Here is a 27526-nt window from a genome sequence, read left to right as displayed (position 1 = left end):
CTTATCTTCTAGATCACTAATTCGTTCTTCTGCCTCATATACCCTGGCTGTTAGAGTGAAAGAACTGCAAGGCTCCAAATTGGCAGAGAAGTCAAACTCTCTCTCTTCGCAGATGACGTGATACTTTATGTCGAAAACCCAAAAGACTCCACCCCTAAATTACTAGAACTCATACAGCAATTTAGCCATATGGCCGGATACAAAATCAATGCACAGAAACCAGTTGCTTTTCTGTGCCCTAACAAAGTAACTGTAGAAAGAGAAATTAAGGAATCGATTCCATTTACAATAGCAACAAAAACCATAAGATACCTAGGAATAAATCTAACCAAAGAGGTAAAGGATCTATACTCTAGAAACTATAGAACGCTTAAGAAAAAATTGAGGAAGACACAAAAAGATGAAAAAACATTCCATGCTCATGGAGTGGAAAAATAAACATTGTTAAAGTGTCCTGCCCAGAGCAATCTACACTTTCAGTGCCATCCCTATTAAAATACCATTGGCATTTTTCAAGGAGCTGGAACAAACAATCCTAAAATTTGTATGGAACCAGAAAAGACCCCGAATCACCAAGGGAATGTTGAAAAAGAAAAACAAAGCTGGGGGCATCATGTTGCCTGACTTCAAGCTGTATTACAAAGCTGTGATCACTAAGACAGCATGGTATTGGCACAAAAACAGACATATAGATCAATGGAACAGAATAGAGACTCCAGAAATGGACCCTCAACTCTATGGTCAACTAATCTTTGACAAATCGGGAAAAAATACCCAATGGAAAAAAATCTTTTTAAAAGTGGTGCTGGGAAAATTGGACAGCTACATACAGAAAAATGAAGCTGGACCATTCTCTTAACACCATACACAAAGATAAACTCAAAATGGATGAAAGGCCTCAGTGTGAGACGTGACTCCATCAAAATCCTAGAGGAGAACATAGGCAGTAACCTCTACGACATCGGCCACACCAACTTCCTTCAAGACATGTCTCCAAAGGCAAGGGATACAAAAGCAAAAATGAACTTTTGGGACTCCCTCAAGATAAAAAGCTCCTTTCTGCACAGCAAAGGAAACAGTCAACAAAACTAAGAGGCAACCCATGGGATGGGAGAAGATATTTGCAAATGACATTACAGATAAAGGGCCGATATCCAAGATCTATAAAGAATTTCTCAAACCCAACACTCAAAAAACAAATGACCCGTCAAAAAATGGTCTAAAACCTTTTTAACCTTGGGATTGTAGATAGATTTCATAAAGCATTTTAACAGTCTTTATAATATTCTGCGATTGCCATTATAAACAACAAAGCCACTTTTCAGGATCTTTTTGTTTTCCTTTCTACTTCAGCAGCAGTGTAAATCATTTCAAACGACGATAAGGTTCAAGTTGACTAAATGATGTCTGCAGGATTGCCTAGATAGTTCATAGATTCTTTGATGCCTAATTTTTTTCATAAGATCCAAACTTTCCTACCTCACCAAAGAAAGTTAAATATATGTCATTAGTAATCCTCTGCAGAATTCATTTTCACTTGATAGCTCAATACGGTATGCAAAGATAAGAGAAAAATTACAAAATTTAAAATATCAGTTGGCTGATTGTTCTAATTATTTTTGACTTTTAAAGCACTGTTTAAGAATTAAAATTATATTTTGCTATGAACTTGTTTAGATCCTTCAAAAAAAAGTACAGTCTGCTTCTAGGCTGAATGGCTAATCTTGTGCATATAAAACTAAAATTCAAGTCTGGAGACCTTTTTGTTGCTGTGGGACGCAGTTCATATAAGCCTCATATAATTCAGTATAGCATTGAACTACTGGTGTGTGTTCATAGCATTCTGCAGTTTACTACTATTTTTAAAAACAACAGTATGTTGGGGGGGATGTTTACTTGCTATGGTGAATTTATGGTCTTTTAAGCATATGTCTGTGTGTGTATGTTTATCCCTACTTTAGAAAAATAATAGTAATATCAGGAGATGTTTTTGCACGTGTGGTCTGTAAAGATAGTTTGAAAGGCTGGCAGGATATATCTGTAACTTTTCAACCTCTGTATCCCTGAGAGCCACATAGAGGACATATGTGTAGATACAGTGAGGCTTGGTTTCCAGTATTTTTTATTTTATTGTGTTTATGTTGCTTAATAAATATTCAATTTCAAATAGGCCTTTACTTTAGTTTACTTAGAATCACAAGAGTTGCAGTTGATACACTTGGAATTTTTTTCTGATTCTAAATTAATACAATTTTAGTAAAATTCAAACATTTTAGAAGATTATAGAGTATTCTCAAGAAATTTTATAAAAATGGTACTTTTAGTAATATATAGTATTTCAGGATTAGTTCAGATTATTTAACATCCAGCTCATGAATTGATGAGTAAAATTTTAAGCCGAGTGAGTTAATTGACAAGTCATCATTTGCTTTTGGTCTTGGATTTCACTTCAGAGAATGGGGCTGAGTCCTGTGGCAGAGTTATAGGAAGAGACATGGTATATTCCAAACCTTTTTTTTCCCCTCTATTTTTTAAGGACTTGGCTGTGTTACTGAGGCTTGATGAAAAAGAACTGCTTAAACTCCAGGCATTACTAGAGAAGTACAAAGAGGAAAAAACCAGGACTGCTACAGTCCGATTTTCTGATGATAAGGATGGTGTGTTGCCTGTAAAAACATTCCTGGAATATTTAGAATATGAGAAAGATGTGATCAACATAAAGAAGATAAGTGAAGAGGAGTATGTGGCTTTAGGTGGGTGGAATGATAAACTGCTGTTTGAATCCTGCCTCTTCTGGAGGAAAGCCTGGGAGAAGTTTATAGCACCTCAAAGATTCAGTTTGTTTTTAAAATTAAGCTAAGAATTTAATATATATTTTTCAGTGAACAAAAGATACTCTGGATATATAGGCACTATGACATAAAAGTTTTATTGGCTAATACGTATACTAAAAAGACAGTGTTAGACATGTAATGATTTGCCTTCTGCTTTAAAATAAAGCAAATTGAGACATTAATTTCTTTTCTTTATGCTGGTTTGCTTCTCTGAGGATCTAGATTGCAATTCAGGAAGAGTGTTACTCCAAACGTTAAGTAGCCATTGGTTAATGCATTTTGCTTTTATTTTACTAGGCAGTTTCTTTTTTTGGAAGTGTTTGCATGGAGAAAGCTCTACTGAGGATATGTGTCACACTCTGGAGTCAGCTGGCCTTAGTCCTCAGCTGTTGTTGGTAAGCTTTCTTGTTACACGCTTTTCTTCCCTGCTCATGTTATCCAGACGTGTCAGTCCTTTTTTTTTTTTTTTTTAGCCATTGTCCAAAGCATATCATAGACCATACATGAAAACCTTCCAAAAGTGGTCAAAGAAATTTATAATCATCATATTTATTTGAGTAATACTGTTTTATTTTTCTAATTCCCTATAAATTCTAGCGGGCATATTCCATGGTTGGCCTAAAATAAATTTAGCATCTGACATGTATGCATGATTTATAGTGGATTGTCATCATCAGTGAAATTGATCATATTAGAAGTAAAAAAGTTCTTAGAGAACAAAATCAACTTCCCTTAGAGCAATACAAAACTGTTATCAAACATTCACAAACTTTGAATATAAGTTAGGGTTTAGTCTCTGTGATATAACAAATGTAAAACAAAAGAATCATTCGGTAGAAAACAACAACACAAAACGTTGGCCCTTCTGCACAGGATGGGGGGTGGAGGGTTGACCCTGCTGTCCTCCCTTCTCTTTACCCTAACCCCCTCACGTGCACACATAACATGCTCTTTCACATCCCCACTAACACCTTACATTTTGGCCAGGATCTGGGCAATCTCCTCTCTGAGACTGTTGACTGTGTTCATGTATTGTTTTAATTGAACATTTATATCCTTTAAAAACAGATTCCATTCTTTGTTATTTTGCACTAAGGCAGTTAAATGCATAGGTTGTCATGGTTGTTCATAAGCGGCTTTATTCATAATAGCCCCAAACTGCAAACTACACAAATGTCCTTCGGTGGGTGAATGGTTAAACAAACTGTGGTACATCTTTACTGTGGACTCCTCCTCCACAATAAAGAAGACTCAACTATTGATTCACACAATAACTTGAATGAACTGCAAGAAAAATATCCTGGGTGGAAAAATGTCCATCTTTTTTTTTTTTTTTAAGATTTTATTTATTTATGTGACAGAGATAGACAGCCAGCGAGAGAGGGAACACAGCAGGGGAGTGGGAGAGGAAGAAGCAGGCTCCCGGCGGAGGAGCCTGATGTGGGACTCGATCCCGGAACGCCGGGATCACGCCCTGAGCTGAAGGCAGACGCTTAACGACCGCACCACCCAGGCGCCCTGAAAAATGTCCATCTTAGAAAGACATGTATTTGCGTGATTCCATTTTTGTAGCAGTCATGAAATAGCACTGTTGCAGAGATAGGAAGAGGTTAGTGGTGGCCAAGGGTGAGGGATGAGTGATGGGAGGGATGGGCGTGGCTACAAAGGGTTGACACAAAGGAGTCTTGATGTATAGTTGAGTGCTTGATCATGGTGATGTTTTTGAAAAGCTACACAGTTGTGATAGAATTGCATGCACACACACATGAGTGTGTATGCGTTACTGGTGAAATTTGAATAAGCTCTATGGATTTTACCAACGTTAACTTCTTGATTTTGGTATTGTGTAAGATGTCATCACTAGGGGAGGCTGTGGGAAAGGTCTGTGGGACTTTGTTGTGCATTTTTTTTGTGCCCCTAGTGAATCTATAACTATTATAAAATGAAAAGTTGAGAAGAGGTACTTCTTATTATTCAGAGTTGAGATGCTGAAATAAGAGGAGTACAAAATACTTCTTATTTTTATATTGTGTTTAATTAGTATCAAAATGTCTGCATTAAATCTGGGGTTCAGGAAACATTGGGAAAAAATGAACCTCAAATCTTACCTCAAGCCGTATGTAAAAAATTAACTCAAATTGGGACATAAATATAAGAGCTAAAACTACAGAACTTACAGAAGAAAACACAGGAGAAAGCTTGGTTCAGGCGAAGATTTCATAGGGCACAAAAACCATGACCATAAAAGAAAATATTGATCAATTCAGAACTTCCATCAAAATTCAGAACTTCTGTGTTTTAGAACTGTTAAGAAACTGAAAGGCAAACCTCTCTTTCAAACTTATAGTTGATAAATGAGTTGAATCCACATGAAAGAATTTATATGACTCAATAATAATACAATAAGGAAAGTGAAAGATTTGAAATGTCACATCACCAAAAAGTATATTTACAAATGGCAAATGGTCACCTGAAAGGTGGTCAGCATCATTCACTGTTGGGGAAATGCCACATAAAACCCAGCAGTCTCTTACTCAAGAGGATGATGGAAATTAAGACTCCTGATGGCACCGAGTGTCGATGAAGATGTGGATCAGTCAGAACTTCCAGCATGGCTAATGGAAATGCCAACTAATACAACAACTTTGGAATAAAAGTGTCTTATAATGTTGAACAGAGGTTTACCATAAAATCCAGCAATCTCACTCCTAGGTATTTACCTAAGAATGAAAACCTATGTTCACATAGATTTGGAATAAAAAGTTAACGGTAGCTTTATGCATAATAGCCTAAAGTGCAAACAACCCGAGTAGTTACGGTATATCCGTACAGTGGGATGAACTACTGATACACAGAATAACTGTGTAATAAATAGATGACTGAATCTCAAAAGCATTATACTAAGTGAAAAGATCCAGAAACAAGACTACCTACTGTATGGTGTTAATTATGTGAAATACTAGAATAAGCAAAAATACGGTGACAGAGCCGATGGGCGTTTGCTAGAGGATGAGGGTGGGGGTTGGAGATGGACTACAGGAAGCACAGGGGAACTTGCAGATGAAGATGCTCTTAACTGTGTTTATGGTGTTGGCCACCCCAACTTAAAATTGGTGAACTTTATTGTAAATATATATATATATATGTATATATATACATATATATGTATGTATATATATGTATATATATATAATGGTGTAATAAAGTGATATATAGGACATTTCACTACCTTAAATCCATAAAGCTGTGATCTGTAAGTATATTATTGTGCTATAGAATTTATAAAATGGGTGATAATTTTAAATTCTTTTTAAAAATTATCTAACTCAAACTGTATTTCATGCATTCCAAATGATTGGTCACTTTCCCTTTGCTTTTCTCAGACGAATATTTTATGGTTAGGTTTTTTTTAAGTATTCTATCAATAGCTGAATGCTTTTAAGCAATTGTGTAAGTTTTTAAAATCCTACCATTGAATACAGAGAAATAAGGTATTTTCACCGAAAGCATGAAAATAATAGTATGAATGGGAAGGGAAGGGGAAACTTCTTCAAGCCCTGTCCCCCCAAAACCAAAAAACAAAGCCCAAGAATTAAAGTAAGACACTGAATATACAATTAGACCACCTTTTTAAAAAGCCTGCTTGGTCATTGTGGTCACATTGATCAGAGGAAGCCGCAGCCCTCACGTTCAGGCCGTGAGTAAGCCGCCTGGCCTTGCGAAGGTCAAGTGCAGGGGTTTGCGTACCCATGTAGTAAGTGTGCATCTTGCTTACAGCTCGCTCATTCCCAAAGCAATTAGTGCCATTGCGAAAATACTGGCCAATAACATTTTTCTAAGTTATTAAGTTTCAAATAGTTTTTTAAAAAGAATAAATGTCTATTGTATTACATTAAAAGAGTAATAGACTTTAGGAGATAGGCATATAAAAGTCATGAGTAAAAGGTGTTAAGTCTTTAAGCAAAATATATTAGTGTTATAAAGGTATATTATTTGAAATGTTAACTCTTCCTATTTTTTTCTGAACTATTTTAATGGTAGTTTTATTGGAATTATATTCATGAAGAAATTTGCTCCTTATAATCTATATACACACACATATACATATATATGTATATTGTTAAATTTGGAAATATTTCTAGATGTACTATTCCCTCCAATTTTTCTGTAAAACTTAAATTTGATTTAGTCGGTATTTTACTATATTAGCGTAATTCACAGACAGCAGCCTGATAGTTTTTTAAATGTTTAAATGTTTAAAACTATAATTTAATGTTTAAAACTATAATTACCCTCACTGGAATTTTATCAAGTTTTAATTCCATATACTAAAATGACCTAGTTTTTAGGAAAGACTAGAAAATAAGGCTTATTCAAAAAACTAAGAAAATAAGTTTAAGTAGAGACAGGGCTAACAGATGGCTTCTTCGTGTTCTATCTGCCAGCATTTCTGCTGAGGAAAGGTTTAAAACATCTGGGATGTTAACATTACAGGAAGAGGATACTTAGCAAAAAGTAAAGTTCATTAGGCATTAGAAGCATCTACCAAGAACCAATGGAATTTTCTACTTCATTCTTAGGTACAGTTTTTACCAAGTCTTAGATATGCTTGACTTAGAAAAGAGGAATTAACTAAATTTCCTCTCAAGGTTTCTCTTAATAAAAATCTAATACTCGGATATCATCTGTTAATATGTCAGTATGTGACATTTATATGTGAAATAACATAGTGTACGTTTAGAATATGAATATCCACATTGTGAATAATACAGTGTGACATTCTTTGCTGTGATGTTCTGAAAGGATGTTTTTGTATTTACTAGTTACAGACATCGTTACCTTCTGTATACTCTCTTTTTCTGTTATGTGTGTCTATGTGTATGTTTTTAGGTGTTATCTCTGTATTCTCCTCTTTGATTATTTTTCTCCTTTTACCTTAATTTTTCCTGAACCTTAAAAAAACCTTTCTGTTGCTTATAAGTGATGTCATTGTGTTCTGATAGCTCCCATGGCAACCTCTATTTCACACTGATTTTTAACATGCTAACTAAAGCATAACTGATTGGATTTTTAAAGTTAACTAAAAAAAAAAAGAGAGAGAGAGAGAGGAGCACCCACTAGGTAATAAGCAAAGGTTGTTGCATGAGAGAAACAGGGCTGACCTAGAGAGAGATAGAAGGAAAGTTAGGGTTTTTTGTTTTAGAATTTGCTAAATAAAGGTGGTAGTAGATAGGGGGAGTGCTTAGTTGGAGAGAAGAAAAGAGTTTATAGTATGAAGAGGGACTCAGGTCATGGCATTTAATTTGTCTAACTCTTTGGGTTGTCCATCTTTTTGAACATTTTGAAACTCTGTTGCTGGTGAAAAGATGACTTAAGCTTTGAAAGACACTAAACCCATAGGTGTGTTTAGAAACCTGGTGTGCTCTTCAAATACCCCTGGTCATATATTCTGTGCCTAAAATTAATCGGAGTGAACCCAAAATATAAGCTCTCCCATCCCCCCTTATTTCCTTTTCATTTGCTTTCCTAGTACATGTGTGCCCCAAACACCGGGGTCATTTCCAGTTGATCTTGGAGTGTCTTTGTTGCCTCTACAGGCACCTCATTCTTTTTAGCCTGGCTCGTGGTTATAAGTAGCAGTGTTGTGTGAGGCAACGAGAAGGTCTAAAAGAGAGGGAATAACCTTGATGAGTGGATAAAGTCAGTCGAAATTTTGTGGACCACACAGAACGTTGTGTGGCAAGTGGAATGCACGTGGTATAATATGACCCCAGTTTTATAAAGCAGTGACACCCCCCCCGTAATGCTCTCTCTATATAGCTCTACTTCGAAAGCTGCCAGGGGCTTGGCACGTTGTGCGCTGTCTGTAACCATTAGCCTTTATTGTTGTTAGCACATATTTGGTTGTAAAAAGAAAAATAAGTTTCCAGATAGGATGAGGTAGAAAGGAGGCTGAAATAGGGAAAGACGAAAGAAGGTTGAACAGAGAAGGGAGAAATAGACTCCTTTTGAAAGTGTGTGTTTATTTGTACAAATTATGTGTACATGTACATGTCTATACACGTGCAGTTTTTTAAAGAGAAAAACCACAGGTGTTAGAATCAGGCAGATCTTGGTTCAGACTTCAGTCCTGACTCATTAGCTATATGGTGCTGGGTAAGTTACTTTTCATCATTTGTGAAATCTGGGAGACCGTCCCTGCCACGAGGTTGTTGGGATGGGACGGGATGATGCCTGGCGAGTACTTCCATCTCCTCGCCCTTCGGTTGTTCTCCTAAGTTAATTTTCTTCACACACGACTTCAACTTCCTACTCTTCTTCATTTTTGAGAAGTATTTATACTAATATTTTTAAATTGGTAGCCAGCCTTTTATTTTCAAGCTTTTTTTTTTTTTTTACATGAAGGTCCTGCAGAATTAAAGCACCAGGTTTTCACAAACACCAGTACTTACGGGTGTGGTGCTTGGCATTGAACTTCTCATCCCAGAATTACCTGTGTGCAAATTTTGTACATCTTAAAATATTTCAGTTTTAAGTAGATAGGCTAGTTCATAGGCATCTTAAAAGTCACTTATGTTGATTTAGGTGTTTTTGCTTATAAAGTCTGTTTCTCATGACTTATTAGTAATTTAAAAACTAGAATCTGATAGTTTTACTTAACCTGTTTAGCACTGCCAAGTCCACAGTACCTTGTGGCCAATGTGGGTAAGGTCCACAGCCCCAGGTCCTTCTTTCCTCCCATCAGCTGAGTGGCTTCTCCCCAACCTACAGTGATCTGTGTAACTTGGTAGTAACCTTTCTGGTAATATGCTCCCTAATCAGGGCTCAACCTGGAAGGCAAGCTTAACCCAAAGAAAAGATGGCAACAGTGGGAGTTACATATCTGACAGATGATAAAGAATCTCTTAAGTAGACAAGGTACCTTGTTCTGGCCCTCATGTTATGTGATGTAACGAGCAGCCCCTTTTTTCTTACCCTGAAGGACTGAATCACTCATATACACATCTGTGCTCTCTTGAAAACTCCAACATTGTGGTTTTTTATTACTGAAAATTATTTAATTTGATTTCAGTCTCTGCTCCTGAGTGTTTGGCTGTCTAAGGAAAAAGATATTTTGGATAAACCGCAGTCTGTGTGCTGTCTTCATACAATGCTGTCCCTTCTGAGCAAGATGAAAGGTAAAAGGCTGATGGATATTGTAGTTCCGTGGGCCTTGAGATGTAGACCGCTGCTCTTGGAAATGACCTGAGCCAAAAGCAGGCGCTTAACTGACTGAGCCACCCCGGCGCCCCATGGGTTTATTTTCTAATTCAGAAATTTACAAATATATCAGTGGGGAATTTAGTTTCAACATTATGTTTAATGTTAAAGATTGAGCAGAAAGATTGACAAGCTCAAAGTTTCTTTTTTAACTCTCTCTTTGCCCGTAGTGGCCATCGATGAGACCTGGGATTCCCAGTCTGTGTCCCCTTGGTGGCAGCAGATGCGCACGGCTTGCATTCAGTCTGAGAACAACGGAGCTGCTCTCTTGTCCGCACACGTGGGGCATTCCGTTGCCGCACAGATCTCGAACAGTATGACCGAGAAAAAAGTAAGTGGGTGGGGCAGGGGTGCACCTGTCCTTGGAGAGGCTGGGTCTGTACCTGTCCGGCCTGCTTAGGGGCTGCTTGTTGTCGTCTGGGGCTACAGTGTCCTTGCTGTTATGGAGCAGCTAGAGTTTGAAATGTGTGTCAGCAGGTTCTCTTTTGTCTTTTTGGGAGTGAGGGGGGCTACTCTTAACTTGTTTATTCAGATGACACACGTACTTGAATTTTGCCCTCACCTCCTACTTTTCGCCTCGAGGGGAGAAGCACTGCAGTTGGAGGGCAGAGATCTGGCTCTCTTCCAGCAGTGGTGATTTGTGCTAAGTCCCTTAAACACGAGTCTCTTGCTTCAGGTTCTTCGTCTGAAGAGTCAGGGTTAGACCGAGGTTCATTGTCGTCCTAAAGTTCTACAGTTATATTTGTAACCCTCCCCCTTTTATAAACAAAATTTGTAACCCTCCCCCTTTTATAAACAAAAGTTGAATAAAAGTTCCCTATTGACCTTTTGCTTTGTGGGTTTTTCCTCATCTTTTAAAGACTCAAATTTATTTTTTAAAAACAAAACAAAACAAACTTCTCTTGTATCTCATGGTAGATCAAATTTTTTTCTAGGGGTTGCGTTTCATTGGATGAGTCTGTTAAATAGGCCTGTTCACTTAACATTGTCAGTCTCAGTTTATATGCTAAATTCGATATCACTGGCTTAAGATGTTTCTAATGGAGAGAGAAGGAATTGGAGACACATTTTATATGTTGGAGAGTGCATTCTGAAGAGCGAGCACTGTCCTGGTTCTGACAGAAGAGACCGTGGCCCTTGTCAGGGATGGCCCTGCAAACTTGTTAGTACACATTGCATGAATCAGGGGCCTTGCTGCAGGTCTTTCTGTAAATGTCCAGACTCTGTCACGGTTGCCCCCGAGTCTCCAGTCCCCTCTTGTCACTCATGTTCCATCCAGCCAAGTAGTGATATTTGTGAAATAGCATCTGTGTATTGTTTCGTGACGTAGCCTGATGGTCCCTCAGCTTTCAAGTTAAAAGCTCGTTCAAGTGACTGTTGATCCAGAATCTTTGCCAGCGCGTCACCAGTGCATTTTCTGTTAGTTTCCCCAGACCGTTTTGGGTGCTGATTCCGAGGCCCTCACCGATTCCTGGGAGGCCCTTTCTCTTGACACTGAATACTGGAAGCTGCTGCTGAAGCAACTGGAGGACTGTCTCATCCTTCAGACTCTGCTTCACAGCAAGGCCAACACGCCGGCCTCCAGGGTGTCGTCACTGCAGGCTGAGCCACTCCCGAGGCTTTCTGTCAAAAAGTTGCTGGCAGGAGGAAAAGGTAGGCTGGAGCGTATTTGAGCGTTGCACCTGTAGATTTACATGTGTGGGGGGTGGGCGTTTCTGGTGGGTTTTATAGACATGACTGTAAGGATTGGGAAAGAGAAATATATTTAGATTTAAAAAAAAAATTAAAAATAACCCACCACATACTTCTCAGTTAATCTTCTCAGAGTCTGATTCTGTCCATTCCCTGCTCAGGAATCCGCACTACCTCCCCCTGCCTTAGAGAATTAGCCGTGCTTCTCAGAGTGGTCAGAGGACCTCCAGAGCCCTCCCTTTTCCGACTTCCGGTTGGCGGGAGGCTGGCTTTTCCTCCTGTGCTTCAGCCACAACAACAGATCCCGGTAGATGGAATGCAGAAGCTGACTGGAGCATCCAGATATAAGCTAGACAGTTGAAGAGATTTGCAAAGGTCGTAGTGTTACTCCTCTCACTAAACGTCTTTTCTTGCTTTGGGAACTATATTTTCATAAAACGTTATTAACATGTAGTAGGTTTATTATTTGTATTTAAAAATGAACTAATAAAAATATTTTAAAGTTTTCTCAATTTTAACTTCTAATACCATGAATATGAATAAATATAGCTCATAAGCTAAAGTTCTTGGGATTGTCAGTAATTTTTAGGAGTTGAAGGGGATTCTGAGACTTAAGAAATTCGAGAACTTCTGGAACAAATAGAAACTGCTTCTCTAAAAACTTTTGGCTTTGATTCTAACCCATTTTTCCATTTCTTGCTTGTTGCTTGATTACGGTTCAAATGCAGCATCTGTGTGGTTCCCCTCTCTGGGTCTGAGCCTGTCCCCTTCCCTCTCCCCACCTGTCCCATTCTGGATTCTAAATTGTACTTACTCCTCTTTGAAGGCCCAGCTCAAATGCCACCTCCTCTAAGAAACTGCTCATGATCTGCTAGCTGCAAATTTTCTCTTCTTCCTCCTGGTTTCCACAGAACTTTATACCTTTTATGTGATTTATCACTTTCTACTCTCCTGGAAACATGGGGTTCTTGTGCTTATATCCTGCAGGACCATAAGTGTCGTACTCTTTTAATTGTCTTGGTGTACTTTCTTTTCACCGGCAGCCCTGTCAGGCATTTGATACTGGAATGTCTGTATTCCTGGATTTATAAATACCCGTGTATTTATAGATTTTTATTTAGTTAACTTTTCTTCTTCTTTATAAGACTCGTAAGCTCCAGCCCGAGCGGAGGCGTTAGCACACACCTGGTGGCCTCCGGAGCTGCTCTCAAGGAACGCAGGCTGTGGATGCCGTCTTGGCGCTCGCCTTCAGCCTTGTCCCGGTTTGCCAGGATAACCCAGAAAGAGCTTCTACACTTGTTTGGAGCTCTGACTGCCACCCAGGGGACACCTCCAGATCGCCTGGCTCTGGTGGCCAGGGGAGCTTATGCCTGTGGTCCCGCGGACTGTAGATATCTCATACCTTTAAAAGCTGATGCCTGACAGGTTGCCTGGGTGGTTCAGTCGGTTGAGTACTTGTCCAACTCCTGGTTTCGGCTCAGGGCGTGATCTCAGGGTCGTGAGATTGAGCCCCACTTTGAGCTCTGTGCTCAGTGTGGAGTCTGCTTGAGATTCTCTCTCCTTCTCCCTCTGCCCTTCTCACTTGGGCTCACGTGCTCTCCCTAACTCACTCTCTCTCACTCAAATAAATAAATTAAAAAAAAAAAGCTGATGCCTGAGGTTCTGGCTTCCAGTAAGCCTGACGTCAGTGTTAAGATCCTCCCTTCTGGGACACTGGCAGGCCTTGGCACATTCTCAGCTACTGGGAGCTGTGAAAAATCTCCTAGGCTGCTTGGATAAGCACAGAGGTTTGAGAGAAAACCAAGAGCTAAGGCAGGATTGAACGACAAGTTTTGTCTCCTTCACAAGGCTGCTCCTTCAGGACTGGAAGAGGTGGTTCCATCTACTGTGTAGGAACTGACACAGAGTCAAGCAAGAGGTAGAAATAGAGAACTATGTTCCAAGGGAAAGAGCAAGATAAAACTTCAGGAAAAAACAAACCTTAATCAAATGGATATAAGCCATTTACCTGATACACAGTCCAAAGTTATAGTCATAAAAATGCTCACCAAACTGGGGAGAAGAACGGATGAACACAGTGATAACTCCAAGCACATGGGAAATAAAGGAAAGTACCAAGTAGACATCACAGAGCTGAAGAATACGAGAACTGAACTCAGTATGTGCTAGAGGGTTTCAGTGGCAGACTAGGTGAAGGAGAAGAAAGGACCAGCATGCCCAAAGGCAGGGGAGAGCAAGAGAAGAATAAAGGAACAGAGAAGCTATGAAAGCAGCCAGAGAACAATTAACATGGCAACAAGCAACACCTACCAGTAATTACTTTAATGATAATTGTGCTAAATTCTCCCATCAAAAGACAGAAGGTAGCTGAATGAGTTTAAAAAAAAAAAAAAGACCCATATATGTGCTGCCTTGACACTCACTTTACATGAAGGGACACACAGACGCTGAAAGTGAAGGGATGGGAAAAGATACTCTGTGCAAATGGAAACTTTTTTTTTTTTTAAGTTTATTTTTTTTTTTAAGTCTTGTGAAAAATTTTAAATTGTAACTCTACACTCCTTGCTGTTACCTGCTGATAGGGTAGGACCATTATTGTGATACTAACCTAAGCAATATAATCAAGGGCTTGATTCTGGAACGGAAATTACCAAATGATTTGAAAGTCAAACATAAGAAATGGGAGTCCCCAGCACACTGCTGCCATTTATTATCACTGATAATTGTGATTTTACTGTGAAACATTCTTTTTTTGTGGAAAGGTTTATATTTGAATCAAAATAGGAAGAAAGAAAAGGTTTGGGTAAATTCTAGAAGAATGTATAATTTGTTGTAGGTAAGAAACAGGACTCTTTGTCTTGTTTTTTTCAGTTTGCATTTAGAATTTTTTAGCCTATGTCGATGATTGGAACGTGGGGTAGCATCATGTTTCTTTTTTTTTTTTTTTTTTTGAAGCACGTTGGAAAACACCCTCATAATTCTGATGTTATCTCTTGTATGTAGAGAAATAGCTGTAAGGACCAACCCTGGCCTACATAAAGATGCATTTTAAATGCTGGGTGTTTCCCTTTTTTTTTTTTTTATAATAATATTTTTTTTATTGTGTTAGTCACCGTACAGTACATCCCTGGTTTTTGATGTAAAGTTCGATGATTCATTAGTTGCGTATAACACCCAGTGCACCATGCAATACGTGCCCTCCTCACTACCCATCACCAGCCTGTCCCATTCCCCCAGCCCCCTCCCCTCTGAGGCCCTCAGTTTGTTTCTCATAGTCCATAGTCTCTCATGCTCCATTCCCTCTTCTGTTTACCCCCCCTTTCTTTATCCCTTTCTTCTCCTACCGATCTTCCTAGTTCTTATGTTCCATAGATGAGAGAAACCATATGATAATTGTCTTTCTCTGCTTGACTTATTTCACTTAGCATTATCTCCTCCAGTGCCGTCCATGTTTCTTAGACGTGGCAAAATTTTGCCCATAAATATTCCATGTAGACAAAGTAGTATGTTGCCCTAAGAAGCCTAGACAGGTATCATGCTAATCAGGCTGTTTTGCTTGTATTTAAATTACAGTGCTTTAGGGGGCACCTGGGTGGTTCAGTCCATTGTCTGCCTTCGGCTCAGGTCATGATCCCGGGGTCCTGGGATTGAGCCCCGTGTCGGGCTCCCTGCTCAGCGGGGAGTCTGCTTCTCCTTCTGCCCCTCCCCCAGTTTGTGCTCTCTCACTCCCTCTCTCTCTCTCTCAAAATCTTTTTTAAAAAAATGAATAAATGAAAGTGTTTTAAAGATGTATTCATCCTTTCATCTGTATCGGTAAAGTATATTTTGAATTTGTGGAAATAGAAGCTATGTGGTATACAGACAAATAAGTATTTGCATTTATATTTATCTAATATGGGACTGTAGAGATGCCCTTAGATATCAGATATCCCACGTGTCCGTGCTGTCTTCGGTGAACACTCAATTTTCATTTTCTTTCTTATCTCCAAACTGTAGGTGGTATTGCAGACAGTGTAGCCAAGTGGATATTTAAACAGGACTTCAGCCCTGATGTATTAAAACTGGCTAATAAAGAAAGAGATGCAGAAAACCCAGATGAACCCAAAGAAGGTATTAACAGAGGTTTGCTTGAAGTGTCAGAGGTGGACACGAGCCTAGGAGCTATACCAGGTAACCCATAAGTGTGGAGACGTGCAGTCCAGAGTGGAGCGGTTGTGGCTGAGCCTTTGTTAAGGAAAGAATAATAAATCTGTCACTCTTGTGGCTTTCAGACTTGCTGCATTTAGCCTATAAGCAGTTTCCGTGTAGCCTTGAGCTAGACGTGTTGCACGCACATTGCTGTTGGGAGTATGTTGTTCAGTGGAATAAAGATCCAGAGGTAAGATTCTCGCCACTTCTTTCCTGTTAATTCTTTTGTGCTCATGCCGTACATGTGTGGGATTGTTGAATTCAGTAACTTACTGTAAACACTGGACTTTTCCCCTTTGGGATGCTTCTGTACTAGGAGCTGTGCTAGGCTTTTTCATGCGTTCTCTCTCAGTCCTCACACAGAACCTGTGAGGTGTGGGCACTGTCGCTACCCCACTCTGGAGAAGAGAAAACTAGGCTCAGAGAAGTTCATTTCCATGCCCTGGGGCACACTGCTAAGTCAAAGTCTGAGCCAGGATTTAAGCCTAGGTTTCTTTGTCTTTAAAGCCAGTGTGTTTTGCCCCACTCCTGGTTAGGTTGTGATAAGTATTTTTTTTATTTCCTTTTGAATTCCTACATGAGATGACACCTCCTTAGTAGAAACTTTTCAATATAGCAGTCATCATGATAAAAGCCAGGGTGAAGAGCCTGACGTTAACCTGATGTCTGCTTGTCTAGCTATCCCTGTGTTTGCCACTTTTCTTACGGTTGTCTCAGAAAAATCAAGAAAGCCATGCTGTCTACAGGGCTGACTCTGGTCCAGGGTTAACCTAATTGCCTCTTCAGCTCTCTGCTGGGGCATCATCTTCTGCCACTTTCTCTCCCAGGACAATAATAGTTGGGAAGCAGAATAGGGAGAAGGGCCCCAAGCCGGGGAGCAGGAGACCTGGATTTGCGTCCCAGCTGAATTTCTGACAAGTGTCTGGGTTTGGGCCAGCCACTGAATTTCTGAACCTGTTTGTTTCTCCCTCCACCTTTTTGTCTTAATGAAGGTGCCAGTCCTTCAGGATTGATGCCAGGATTAAGTAAGATGTAAAAACATAGGGTGGGTATTGCTCCTTCACTTAGGTCTCCCTAGTCAGTGCTCTGTTAAATTATCCCTCTTAAAGCAAAATACTTCATGGTCCTTATGTCAGGTCGCACTTTGAAGAAAAAATCTCACTGATGAACTAATTCACATTAATATATTAATTAGTGATACTCTTCTTCCCAAAAAAAATGTTGTCTTTAATACGTAATCACCTTACATGTTAAAGGAAAAAAAATTTTTTTAAAAAGTGCTTTAAACAAAGGAATGGTTTTGATCAATTAAATCTTGACCAAAAAGTGATTTTAGCACAGGGGACCCTCTTGATGGCCCTTGAGTCACCCTCTTCAGGGGTCTGCTCTGTGGCCTGATGGTAATTGTGTTTGGGCTCTCTACTTAAATGAAGATTTTTCCTACAAGAAAAAAGAATGTTAGCACTGTAATAAGAGCATAATAATTTCTCAGATCTGAATAGATAATGCCAAATTCAGATCTAACAAAGTGGTATGTAAGAAGAAAACTGCTTTACATCATTCCTTATAAACCGAAGGCAGCTTGCAGACACGGAGCTCAGGTCAAGCCCCCTTGCCGCTACTCACCAGCTGTACGACCTCTGGGAACATTTCTGAACCCTTTGTTCTTGATTTTTCTACTAAAAGTAAATGAGGACTGTAGCTATCTTGAAGGATTGTAGCAGTTTCTAGAGAAAATGCATGCATAGTGCCTGACAGTTTGATTAGTGTTATCATTGTCTATTTAAATTGTTTACATTTCAAATAAGTGGCCATTTTTCTTGTGGTTTTTTTTTTTTCTTGTGAAATAATTCTCCTTGCCGGATCCAACCCCCACCCCAGTTCCACCATTTTACACAGAGCTGCATCAGGATTGAAACAATTGAAATTATCTGTGGGAAATCACTAGCACTAGTATGTGTTATCAAAGGTGATCTGTTTAGTGTTCATAGCTATAAAATTAGCAGAGACGTGGATAATTTCATCAGTTTTACATGCTATATAGGAGTGTTCATATGTAAACAACGACCTCGATTAGAAGGAGTTGAATTTCAGACATGTTTCCCTTCACTGCTTTAGTTTTTCTCCTTGGCACGTATCACCAACCTACTACATAATTTACTTACCATATTTATTTAGCTCTCTTGCTAGAATGTAACCTCAGTGAGGGTAAGGATTTGGGTCTCTCTGTTCATTACAGATCTCTGGCGCCTCAGACAGCCTGGTGCTGAGTAGTTGCTCAATAAATAATTGTTGAATAATGAATGAATGATATTTGCGAAGAAGTAAACCCATTGTTTCCACATCTCTGTGAAATTCAAGTATTTATTAGAGAAAATACTGCTGTTAGGTACAAGCCACAGTGACTCTTGATTCCAGATGTCAGCATATATGACCTGGGGTTTTCTAGGTATCAATCATCATATAGATAATGTGAATTTAAGAGAGACCATTGACATTTTCCTTTGAAAAATTTTCTTTTACCTAATACTTCCATGTTCTTAATCAGCACATTCTTGGGGAGCTTTATGTAGAAATGTATGTAAGAAGTCACCATTTGTATTTGAAACACCTGTTAAATGATACCTCTTTTTTTTCTCTCTCTCTCTTTTTTTCTCCCTGTATGTAAGGAAGCACGTTTTTTTGTTAGGTCAATAGAACACTTGAAGCACATTCTTAATGCACATGTTCAGAATGGTAAGTAAGTAAGCGTTCAAAACATAACTGGTGGATTCAAAAGGGGCAGGAATTTTTGGGTTGACATTCTGTTAAGTTTTTATATGGTGGTCCTGCCTCCGGACACATAACTGTGTGTGGGTATGTGTATCATGGTGTGCACAGGACTGTCTTCTGACTGCTTGGAGCAGTGCTGCCCGGAAGAGCATGAGAGCTGAGAAGTAAGGAAAATATTAGACACAAACCTCTGATTTTCTTTCTAGGCCACAGATAGACAGATAGATAAGGAAAGAGGCACGGGCTTCTCAGGACTGAAGTTGGTCATGAAAAAGGTAGCCAAGAGCCAGAGAATCCCATTCGATACAAACCACCTTGTGCTTCTTATAATACATGTGACTCTTGTCCCCTGGCTGCCATACGCAGGGACTGCTGATGTCTCCTTGACAAAATGTCACAAATTGTGGAGAAATTGTAAACAGGCTGCTTGTTTATTAAATAGGTAGATGGGTTTCTCTGGAAGCATTAACGGAGGGGCTCGGTGCGAGGCTAGTTAGTTATGTTACTAAGTGGTGAAACTCGGTGTTGAGCCGCATAAGAGGCAGGTATCAACTTGATGTCTGTGTGAGGGATTTCAGGGAAGCCACGTGTTTCTTCTTCACCGGAACCACTTCTCGCAGGTGCTATGACGTCAAATTGGAGAAATTCTAAAATGTCTCATTTTATGTGAAGAAAACTTGAAACTTTTATTCGTTTCTTAGATCTTACCTTCTTCCGGGGAGGAGAAAAGATTTAAAGGGAGTCATTTGGAAAATAGGGTCTCTAGAGAACTCTTTAATTGATAAAATTAAGTCACTAGTAACTTCAGGCTAGTATTTCTTTAAGTAAGAACGTACCCGTTTGTACAGTGAGTCAGCCTCCCCCTGAGGCCCTCACCCCTGGCTACAGAAGCAGTCACCCGGGGAGTCAAGGCCGCATGGGAAATGGCACGTTGAAGCTGTCTGCTTGACAACAGTTTCAGAAATTTTGATGCCATGGTTTATTAGCCATAGCCCACATTTCTTGTGTGGTTGTTTATTTATTTTGTTTTATTTTCCAGTGCTTCCTCATATGTCACTTTATGTGGCGGTTACATACGAAAAAAATCAGTTTGGGACATTGGGCTGCTTCTCTTGTTTGGCTGTTTTGAATAAAGCTGTTCTCCCAGAAGACAGTACCCTCCTTATGCGTATCTTTGTGTTCCTTTATGCGGTAGAATTGCTGGGTCATATGGTAGACATATCGTTAGCTCTAGTAGATACGGCCACGTTTCCAAGTGGTTTTACCACTTTCTGATGCCCCAGCAATCTATGAGCATTCCAGTTGTTTCCTTATCTTCCCCGACACTTGGTGTCATCATTAAAAAAAAAAAAAACCAGCCTTTGTGTTGGTTGTATAATAATATTTCTTTGTGATTTTAATTTGTATTTCTCTCATAACTAATGATATGGGTCTTTTTTATGCTTATTGGCCATTTGGATATCCTCTTATGCAGCGCAGTTCCGATTATCATTGAAGATGAAAGGTTTTTATTAATTTTACAAATGTTACATAAGATGTAAGGCACGATATCTAAATAAATGCCCATAGAGCTTTATAAAGCTTAAGGAAGACAGTCATTTGTTAAGTATGATAAAAGAAAAAACAGGTACTTACTCCTTTTACTTGAATGCCAGGCATTGCTCTGATGATGTGGAGTACATTCTTGGTGAAAAGGTTTTCTGCTGCTACATACTTGATGGATAAGGTAAGGGAATTTTAAATTTCATAGACTTGTTTATGTTGTTTCCTTGATTGATTGACATTCGATTATTCACAGTGGGGCTTGTTAGACTATTTTTTATTTGGTGTTATATTTTACTGTTGCTCCGTTAAGTGTAATGCCCAGGGCTGGCATTTCGATGACCTCCCAGGGCCCCGAGAGTACTTTCCTTTAAAAGCCTCTCAAGCAAAGAGACTGGGACTTGTGCTTGATTGAGGGAACGATTTGCCCATTTTAGTTAAAGTGTACGAATGTGCAGTTAACTCCTCAATCTTTGGCTGTAGAACCAAGATGTTTTCTTTGAACGGGGTCGACCGCCGTCCTACTTTGGTTTTCCTACAGAAAACTCACCCTTAATGCCTTGCATGTGATTTCTAGAGCCCATTTCTTTATAAAGTGGTGATGCAGTCTGAGTGCAAAATCGTTAGCTTTTAAAATTTATGCCCTCATCTCTGTAGTTGCTTCGTCTGCGGCTACTCCAGTAAAGCTGGGAGTCAGCTACTCCGTACAGCCTTTTAAAGCATTCGACCTAGTGTTCGTATAACAACTCCCTTTTTTCTTCTCACTCACATCTTATCAGTTACTTAATTAAGTGACATAATTACATTATTACATATTACAACCAGCGTCAGTAGCTTTAGACACAGACATCATATGTGGGCACGGAATTCAGCTGGCGGGAGCAGAAGCTGCGAGCTTGCGGGGACTAGCCGCCTGCCCCCCAGCTGGGTGCTCGGGGTCCTGGGCAGTGTGCCCCCAGGCTTGGCGAGAATGTAGGTTCATCTGGCATCAGGTAAGTGGATGTCAGGGGAGTTACCACCATCACAACATGTTCTTTCAAGTGTACACTGGCAGACATTCCCACACCACGAGCACTACACTGAGACCCCTTCTGGCCACAGGTCCACTGAAAATGCTTACTTTGCTGTCGTTGGTAACATGTTTTTCTAGTTAAACCTGATTTTTCCCCAGTGCCCCTCTTCCTTGCCCGCTTCAGTGTTTCTTCTCTTTCCAACTCGCTCCTTTGGGCCTTGCTGATGCTGTTCTGTTCTCCTTCACCTCTGACTGCTGTCTTCGGGGAGAACAGTCGTGCGAAGCCTTTTACGTGGGTGTTACTGTTGAGTTTCATAGTGTTCTCACACCGACGGCCCCACTTGAGCCTCACAACTTGGATTTGAATTTAAACAGTCCTGAACTAGGAGGCAGAGAGTTTTGAGGATTCCTTCGATAAATATTTATTATAAGAATCTCTTATGTGCCAAGGACTGTGCCGAGTGCTCTGGTTGCAGAGCTAAAAGTCCCAGCCCCTGCCCTCCAAGGACTCAGGCTAAAAGGTAAATAGGGTGCTTTGGGGGCTGAGAAGCGGACGTAAATACCGAGACAGAGGGACGACTTCTGAGCTGACTTGTGGAGGATGAGCGAGTACATAGGAAGCAGTGGGTGAGAAGGAAACGTATTCCAGCAGAATCCGTGTTTGGCTCAGAGCTGCGAGGAGCTTCGTGCGCTGGAAGCACAGGCCGGAGGAAGGAGTGGGAGGCAGAGCTTGAAGTAGTTCCTGTGCGGGCTGTGGGTTTGGGGTTTCCTGACTCTGCGTAAACTGCCTAGCGTAGCGTGAGGGCTCGATATGTGGGAGCTGCCGTTTTTTTTCTTGAAGACACTCGGACAGTTTTAAGCAGAGGAATGATATGTTCAGATTTGCATTTTAAAGATGATTCTGGCAACCATGAAACATGGTTGGGATTGGGACGGGCCGAGCACAGTTGTTTGAGGGCCATTGCAGTGATCTCAGTGAGAGGGGACGGGGCAAAGAGTCTTTGGTGCTGGAGTCTCGTCTCCGTTAATCGATCTCCTGCCTCCTGGGAATTCGTATCAAGTCCTGTTCCCAAAGAGCAGAACTTGCATCTCCCTCTTTTTACCCTGTATGTAGTAGAACTCACCAAGTACTTACTGATTCGAGAAAATCAACCTGTTTCTGAGCTAGGAATATAACTTCTGTCTGCACTAGATTGTTTTTCCTTCTTTCTGACCCCTTAACATTATTGTGTATCTTTATCAATAACAAGCAAATTCTTAGCTGCTCTTTATTCATAATCTTGAGTTTGGTTCTGGGTTTTAAGGCAACAGTTATTTGTACAAAGTAAGGACCAGATTTTTAGAGGTTTCTTTTTTTTTTTTTAATTCAAAAATATTTATTTTTGAAAAGGATTGTGAGCCCAGGGATATATTTTTCTTAATCTGTTTTTAAGTTCCACCACAAAGTTAATTGTGTTGTGTTATTAGAACCAACATTTATTTGTAGCTGACTTTATATTTTTTTCATTTGCTTACTTTTACTCCCCATACCATGGTACCATAGTAATGCCTTTTTATTTAAATTGTTAAATAAATAAATTTTGTGTCCTGTTTTCTTAGGTTGGAAAATCACCAAAGGACAGGCTATGCCGAAGGGTAAGTGAGTCTTCCTTAACCAGATGTCGAGCTGTTCGCCCCGTGCCTCACGTTGCCCCTTACTCACGGCAGGGGTGGACTTCGCCTTTTACCATTTGGTGACGGATCAGGAGATGAGAAGCATGGAAAGACAATACGATGTTAAGGAAACTGGTCGTGAACTGTGGCCACTTTTCATTTACCTTTCCAGGTTGTCAGATACCTTCCAACTAGAAATTTATTAACAGCAACGCCCAGTGTCCCATGGAAGCAGATTCATGAGGGAATTGAGCTGCTGTATGAAATAACCATTGTACAGATGGTCTGTTCAGTAAGATCCCAGCCCACGGACACTGGGCTTCTGTTTGAGGTGCTAACTTTTGCTCAGAACTTTGAAATACTCTTATTACAGACACCTGAAGGAATCCGGGCACATGTGAATCCAGCAATGCTAGGCCCATAGTCCGGACAACCCAGCACAGATTTCTTCTGTGCTCCTGAGAGTGGCTGGGACTGCGGTTATATGTGTGTGTACATACGCACGCACACACACACACACACCCTGCGAATGACGCAAGGATGAATTAGTTAGGATGTGAGGGATTTATCAGTTGTTGGTTTAAAGAAGATGGTGAATGCAGGGGCACCTTGGAGCCAACAGGAATGACCTGTCACCCATAGCACGAGTGTGGTATTTGGTTCACGGGCTTGGGGATTCTGGTTTTGTTCAGAAGGCTCAGTTCCTTCCCTGAAGGACGCTCTGCAGCCAGACCAGGCTGTTTTCTGACGACTTCTCAGGGTGGGCTGCCGTGTGGCGTCTTAGCACAGACGGTGATGCTCGTGCCTTAGCGAGCTTGCCCGCGAGCCGCAGCGCCACGATCCGTGGCGACTGATGACGCCCCCTCTTTACACCAGCTTTTATGAAGTCCGTAGCGGTACCATCTCTCCTAAAGCCTCATTTTAAAATCCGTTGAATCTCAGGAAAGGAACTAAAATGTGCCAGTGCCTTGACTTTCAAAGCCTTGCCTGTCTCTTCAGCATGGAGCCCGTTGCATAGCTATGCTGTGTTCTGTTCTTGATTTTTCTGATGGTAACTGTAGCAGGTTTGCTGCAGGCGCTAATCGTGTTCCATTTTACAAATAGGATGTGGGGATGAGCGACACAGCCATGACCTCTTTCCTCGGCTCCTGCCTGGATCTTCTTCAGACTTTGATGGAGGTAAAAGAGGTGTCTTTTCATTTTGAACTCTAAGATACTTAGACGTTTTTAAAACATTCTTAAATGTTTTTTAAAATCATTGGACTTAAGAAAGGACTCTAGAAAGAGGTTTTTTCCATTTTATTCATTTCTAAGTTGTGACTTAAGCCCCCCAAATAGTGGTTTCTTACAAAGAATTAGATCTGATTTTTTTGTTGTAACTTGGGGGCCTGAGGAGACGAGGGGTTTGCACTTTCCTCTTTGTAAGCACGTTAAGATGTTTACTTGCAAGCTCTTATTTCTCCAATTCTGGACGCGGTTCTCTGATCTCCACACATAGGCCGACGTTAGCCGGGATGAAATGCAGGCGCCTGTCCTGGATACGGAGGACGCGTGGCTCACGGTCGAAGGACCGATCTCCATAGTGGAGCTGGCCCTGGAGCAGAAGCACATCCACTACCCGCTGGTGGAGCACCACTCCGTCCTCTGCTCCGTCCTCTATGCGGTCATGAGGTTTGCTCTGAAGACCGTGAAGCCGCTCTCACTCTTTGATAGTAAGGTGAGGACCTCGGAGGCCTCCAGAGCCGTCTTGGAACCGAGGGTTTGGCAGGCGCGGGCAGGACAAGCAGGACCGTCTTCTTTCATCGAAGTTGCTCAGTACTTCTGGGACGTGTGTGGGTCACTCGCTGTGGGCTGTCTGCTCGCTGTTCTCTACCAGGTTGCCTGTAAATCCGGCTTCCCTTCACTCTTCCGGTTCCAGAGTCGTGCCCTGTCAGCTCTCTGCCGTTCCCATTCTGCATATTCTCGGATAGACCCTTTTCTCCCTCTTGGGTATCTCCAGGCCTGACCTGTCAACGTGAATTGGAAGCATATTTTTTTTTCTTTTTTTTGAGGTTTATTTATTTGTTTGAGAGAGAGAGTGTGCGCACATGAGCACGAGCAGGAAGGGCAGAGGCAGAGGGAGAGAGAGAATGAATCCTCAAGCCGACTCTGCGCTGAGCACAGAGCCTGACACGCGGCTCGATCTCACGACCCTGGATCGTGACCTGAGCTGAAATCAAGAGTCAGACACTTAATAAACTGCACCCCCAGGTGCCCCTGAAGCGTGTATTTCTGTCAACTCTTTGGATGTGCTGTGACACTTCAGACACCTGCTATCTAACACACCTCCACCCCTCAGCCCCCCTGCCCTTGACCTAAACCGAGGCTCCTTTCCTAAACCCCCGAGGGGCCGGCGCTCACTCGAGTGCTGGCACGGACAGGGGCCTTGAAGCTTCTAGCTCGCTTCTCCTCAAGCCCCACGCGGACTCTAAGCCCTTCTTGTCAGTCCTTCCTTAACTCACATCCGTCCATTCCTTGCCATCACTAGGCGCCTAGTTTATTTTTTTAAAGAAAAGCCAAAATGAAGTGCCTTGCTCAGTCCTCCCATCAAAAAGGGCATTTGTGAAACGGAACACATCGGAATGGGGCAGGCGCGGCGGTGCTGTGGGTCTCCACCCGCACCGAGCTGCGGGTCCCGAGAGCGCCTGACTCCCACGCGCACGGGGCAGTGCGGCTCGTCTAGGGAGTCGGGACCCTAGCTCTGCCCAGTGGGTGTTCCTGCCTTCCCGCGAGCCTCCGCTTTCGCATTCCGAGGTGCCGATTCCAGGGCCTACCTTATGGTTGCTGCGCGGGGAGTGACCACAGCACGGGAAGGGCTTAGCAGTGCCTGCAGGGCAGTGACTCCTAAGTGGTGTTACGGAGGTGCACACATGTCCCCACCCCAAAGGCCCTCGTGTAGAGCAGACCCTTGTAATAACGAAGACCGCGGGTGGAAACTATAGTCACTGTGGGTATGTGGAAAACATTTTTTTTTAAAGATTTTATTTATTTATTTGAGGTAGAGAGGGGAGAGAGAGCCAGGGAGGGGGGCAGAGGGAAAAACAGACTCCCCGCCGAGTAGGGAGCCCGACTCGGGGCTCGATCCTGGGACCCTGGGATCATGACCTGAGCCGAAGGCAGACGCTCAACTGACTGAGCCTCCCAGGCGCCCCCTTGTGGAAAACCCTTCGGCCAGTGACGTGCAGATTGCAGTGCATTGCCCTGGGAGGTCTGTTTCTCATCACTAAAGGATGGGGAGCTTTATCCTAACTGGCAGTCACACAAGATGACCTACAGTCCTAGACAGTTCTGTCTAGAAAGTCCATTAGAAGGTACCTGGGGTGACCGTCTGTGGGGGGAGACGCAGCAGCCAGGGGCGGTGGGGTCGTTGTAAACCCGGATGACCTAGTGGGCAGTGGTAGGCCTGGGACGAGAGCCTGGGCCTTTCCAGCTTCCCCAGGCCAGTGCTCCCAGCTCTGTGCTACATTTCCTTCCAAGGAACTTCTGAGACCCAACTTCCTGATGTTCTGCTTTGGCTCTTCAGATACCCGTTCTCTCAAACAGGGTGTCTTCAAACAGCTGAACGAGCGTGCGTGAAAGGGTGCGGGGTACACGCTATGTCTTAGTTATCCGTTACTGTGTAACAATCACCTCGGCTTTTAGTGGCTGGAAACATTTTGTGGGTCGGGAATGGCCCCCCTCATTTAGGTGTCTGGCTCGGAGTCTCTCCTGAGTCTGCAGTTAGGGTTTCAGCCGGGGCTGCAGTCCCATCTCAAGCCCCCACGGGGGGAGGCATGGGGATCCACCTGCAAGCTCGCATGATTGGGGGCGAGACTGTTCTCACCACACGCACCTCTCCACAACAGGCAGGACCCACCAGGGCAGCCGGCTTCCCTCAGGGCGGGGCACGGTGAATAGAGCACCCGGGGCAGGGCTGCGGTCCTTCTGTAGTCTACTCCCGAAGGCGGCACGCCAGCGTCCGCCACGTTTGCGGGCAGTGAGCGCGGCCCTGTCCGGGGAAGGGGACGACTCGGCGTGCGATCCAGGAGGAAGGGGGGTCGGGCCTCAAAGGCTGCCTACCACATTCTAGACGATCGCTATAAAAATTAAATGAATAAAATTCTACAATGTTACTGTTCAAGGAGAAGAATCAACCAAGAGTTATTGATTAGAGGACTTAATTTTTTAAATCATCTTTTGTCCTGTCCTTAATAACAATCCACACTCATCGTTTTCTTGGTCTTTTCTTTCTCTTTAGGGGAAAAATGCATTCTTCAAAGACCTGACTTCAATTCAGTTATTACCCAGTGGGGAAATGGATCCAAATTTTATTTCTGTACGACAACAGGTGAGTTGCAGTTATTGGATTTTATTTTTTTTTCTCTCAGAAGAAAATAGTAAAAAAATTTGGCTGGCCTTGAAGGATGGCCGCTTCCAAAGTTTTCTTGAAAGCTAATTTTTAATTATACGTTTTGGTAAGTAATTTCAATGGAAAAGCCACCCTCATTGACAGGAAAGCTGATTATTGTGATTTAGACATTTTTTAATGACGCAC

General features: G+C 41.7%; 1 protein-coding gene across 2 annotated transcripts in view; it reads left to right on the top strand.

The window, feature by feature from the left end:
• RAB3GAP2 (RAB3 GTPase activating non-catalytic protein subunit 2) overlaps window positions 1–27526 on the top strand; it is a 96126-nt gene that overhangs the window by 63806 nt on the left and 4794 nt on the right. For both annotated transcript variants that reach the window (XM_002920009.4, XM_034667202.1), the window contains 13 exons: window positions 2537–2753; window positions 3132–3229; window positions 9907–10012; window positions 10265–10425; window positions 11519–11747; window positions 15783–15956; window positions 16058–16164; window positions 18644–18710; window positions 20402–20472; window positions 22900–22935; window positions 24058–24132; window positions 24452–24670; window positions 27230–27319. In XM_002920009.4, the coding sequence (XP_002920055.1) occupies window positions 2537–2753; window positions 3132–3229; window positions 9907–10012; window positions 10265–10425; window positions 11519–11747; window positions 15783–15956; window positions 16058–16164; window positions 18644–18710; window positions 20402–20472; window positions 22900–22935; window positions 24058–24132; window positions 24452–24670; window positions 27230–27319 (1650 nt within the window). The remainder of the gene's footprint in view (window positions 1–2536; window positions 2754–3131; window positions 3230–9906; window positions 10013–10264; window positions 10426–11518; window positions 11748–15782; window positions 15957–16057; window positions 16165–18643; window positions 18711–20401; window positions 20473–22899; window positions 22936–24057; window positions 24133–24451; window positions 24671–27229; window positions 27320–27526) is intronic.

This window comes from Ailuropoda melanoleuca, chromosome 8, assembly GCF_002007445.2.
Source record: "Ailuropoda melanoleuca isolate Jingjing chromosome 8, ASM200744v2, whole genome shotgun sequence".
Taxonomy (NCBI): domain Eukaryota; kingdom Metazoa; phylum Chordata; class Mammalia; order Carnivora; family Ursidae; genus Ailuropoda; species Ailuropoda melanoleuca.
The sequence above is the reverse complement of the archived record's forward strand: the minus strand, read 5'-3'. Positions and strand labels throughout refer to the sequence as shown.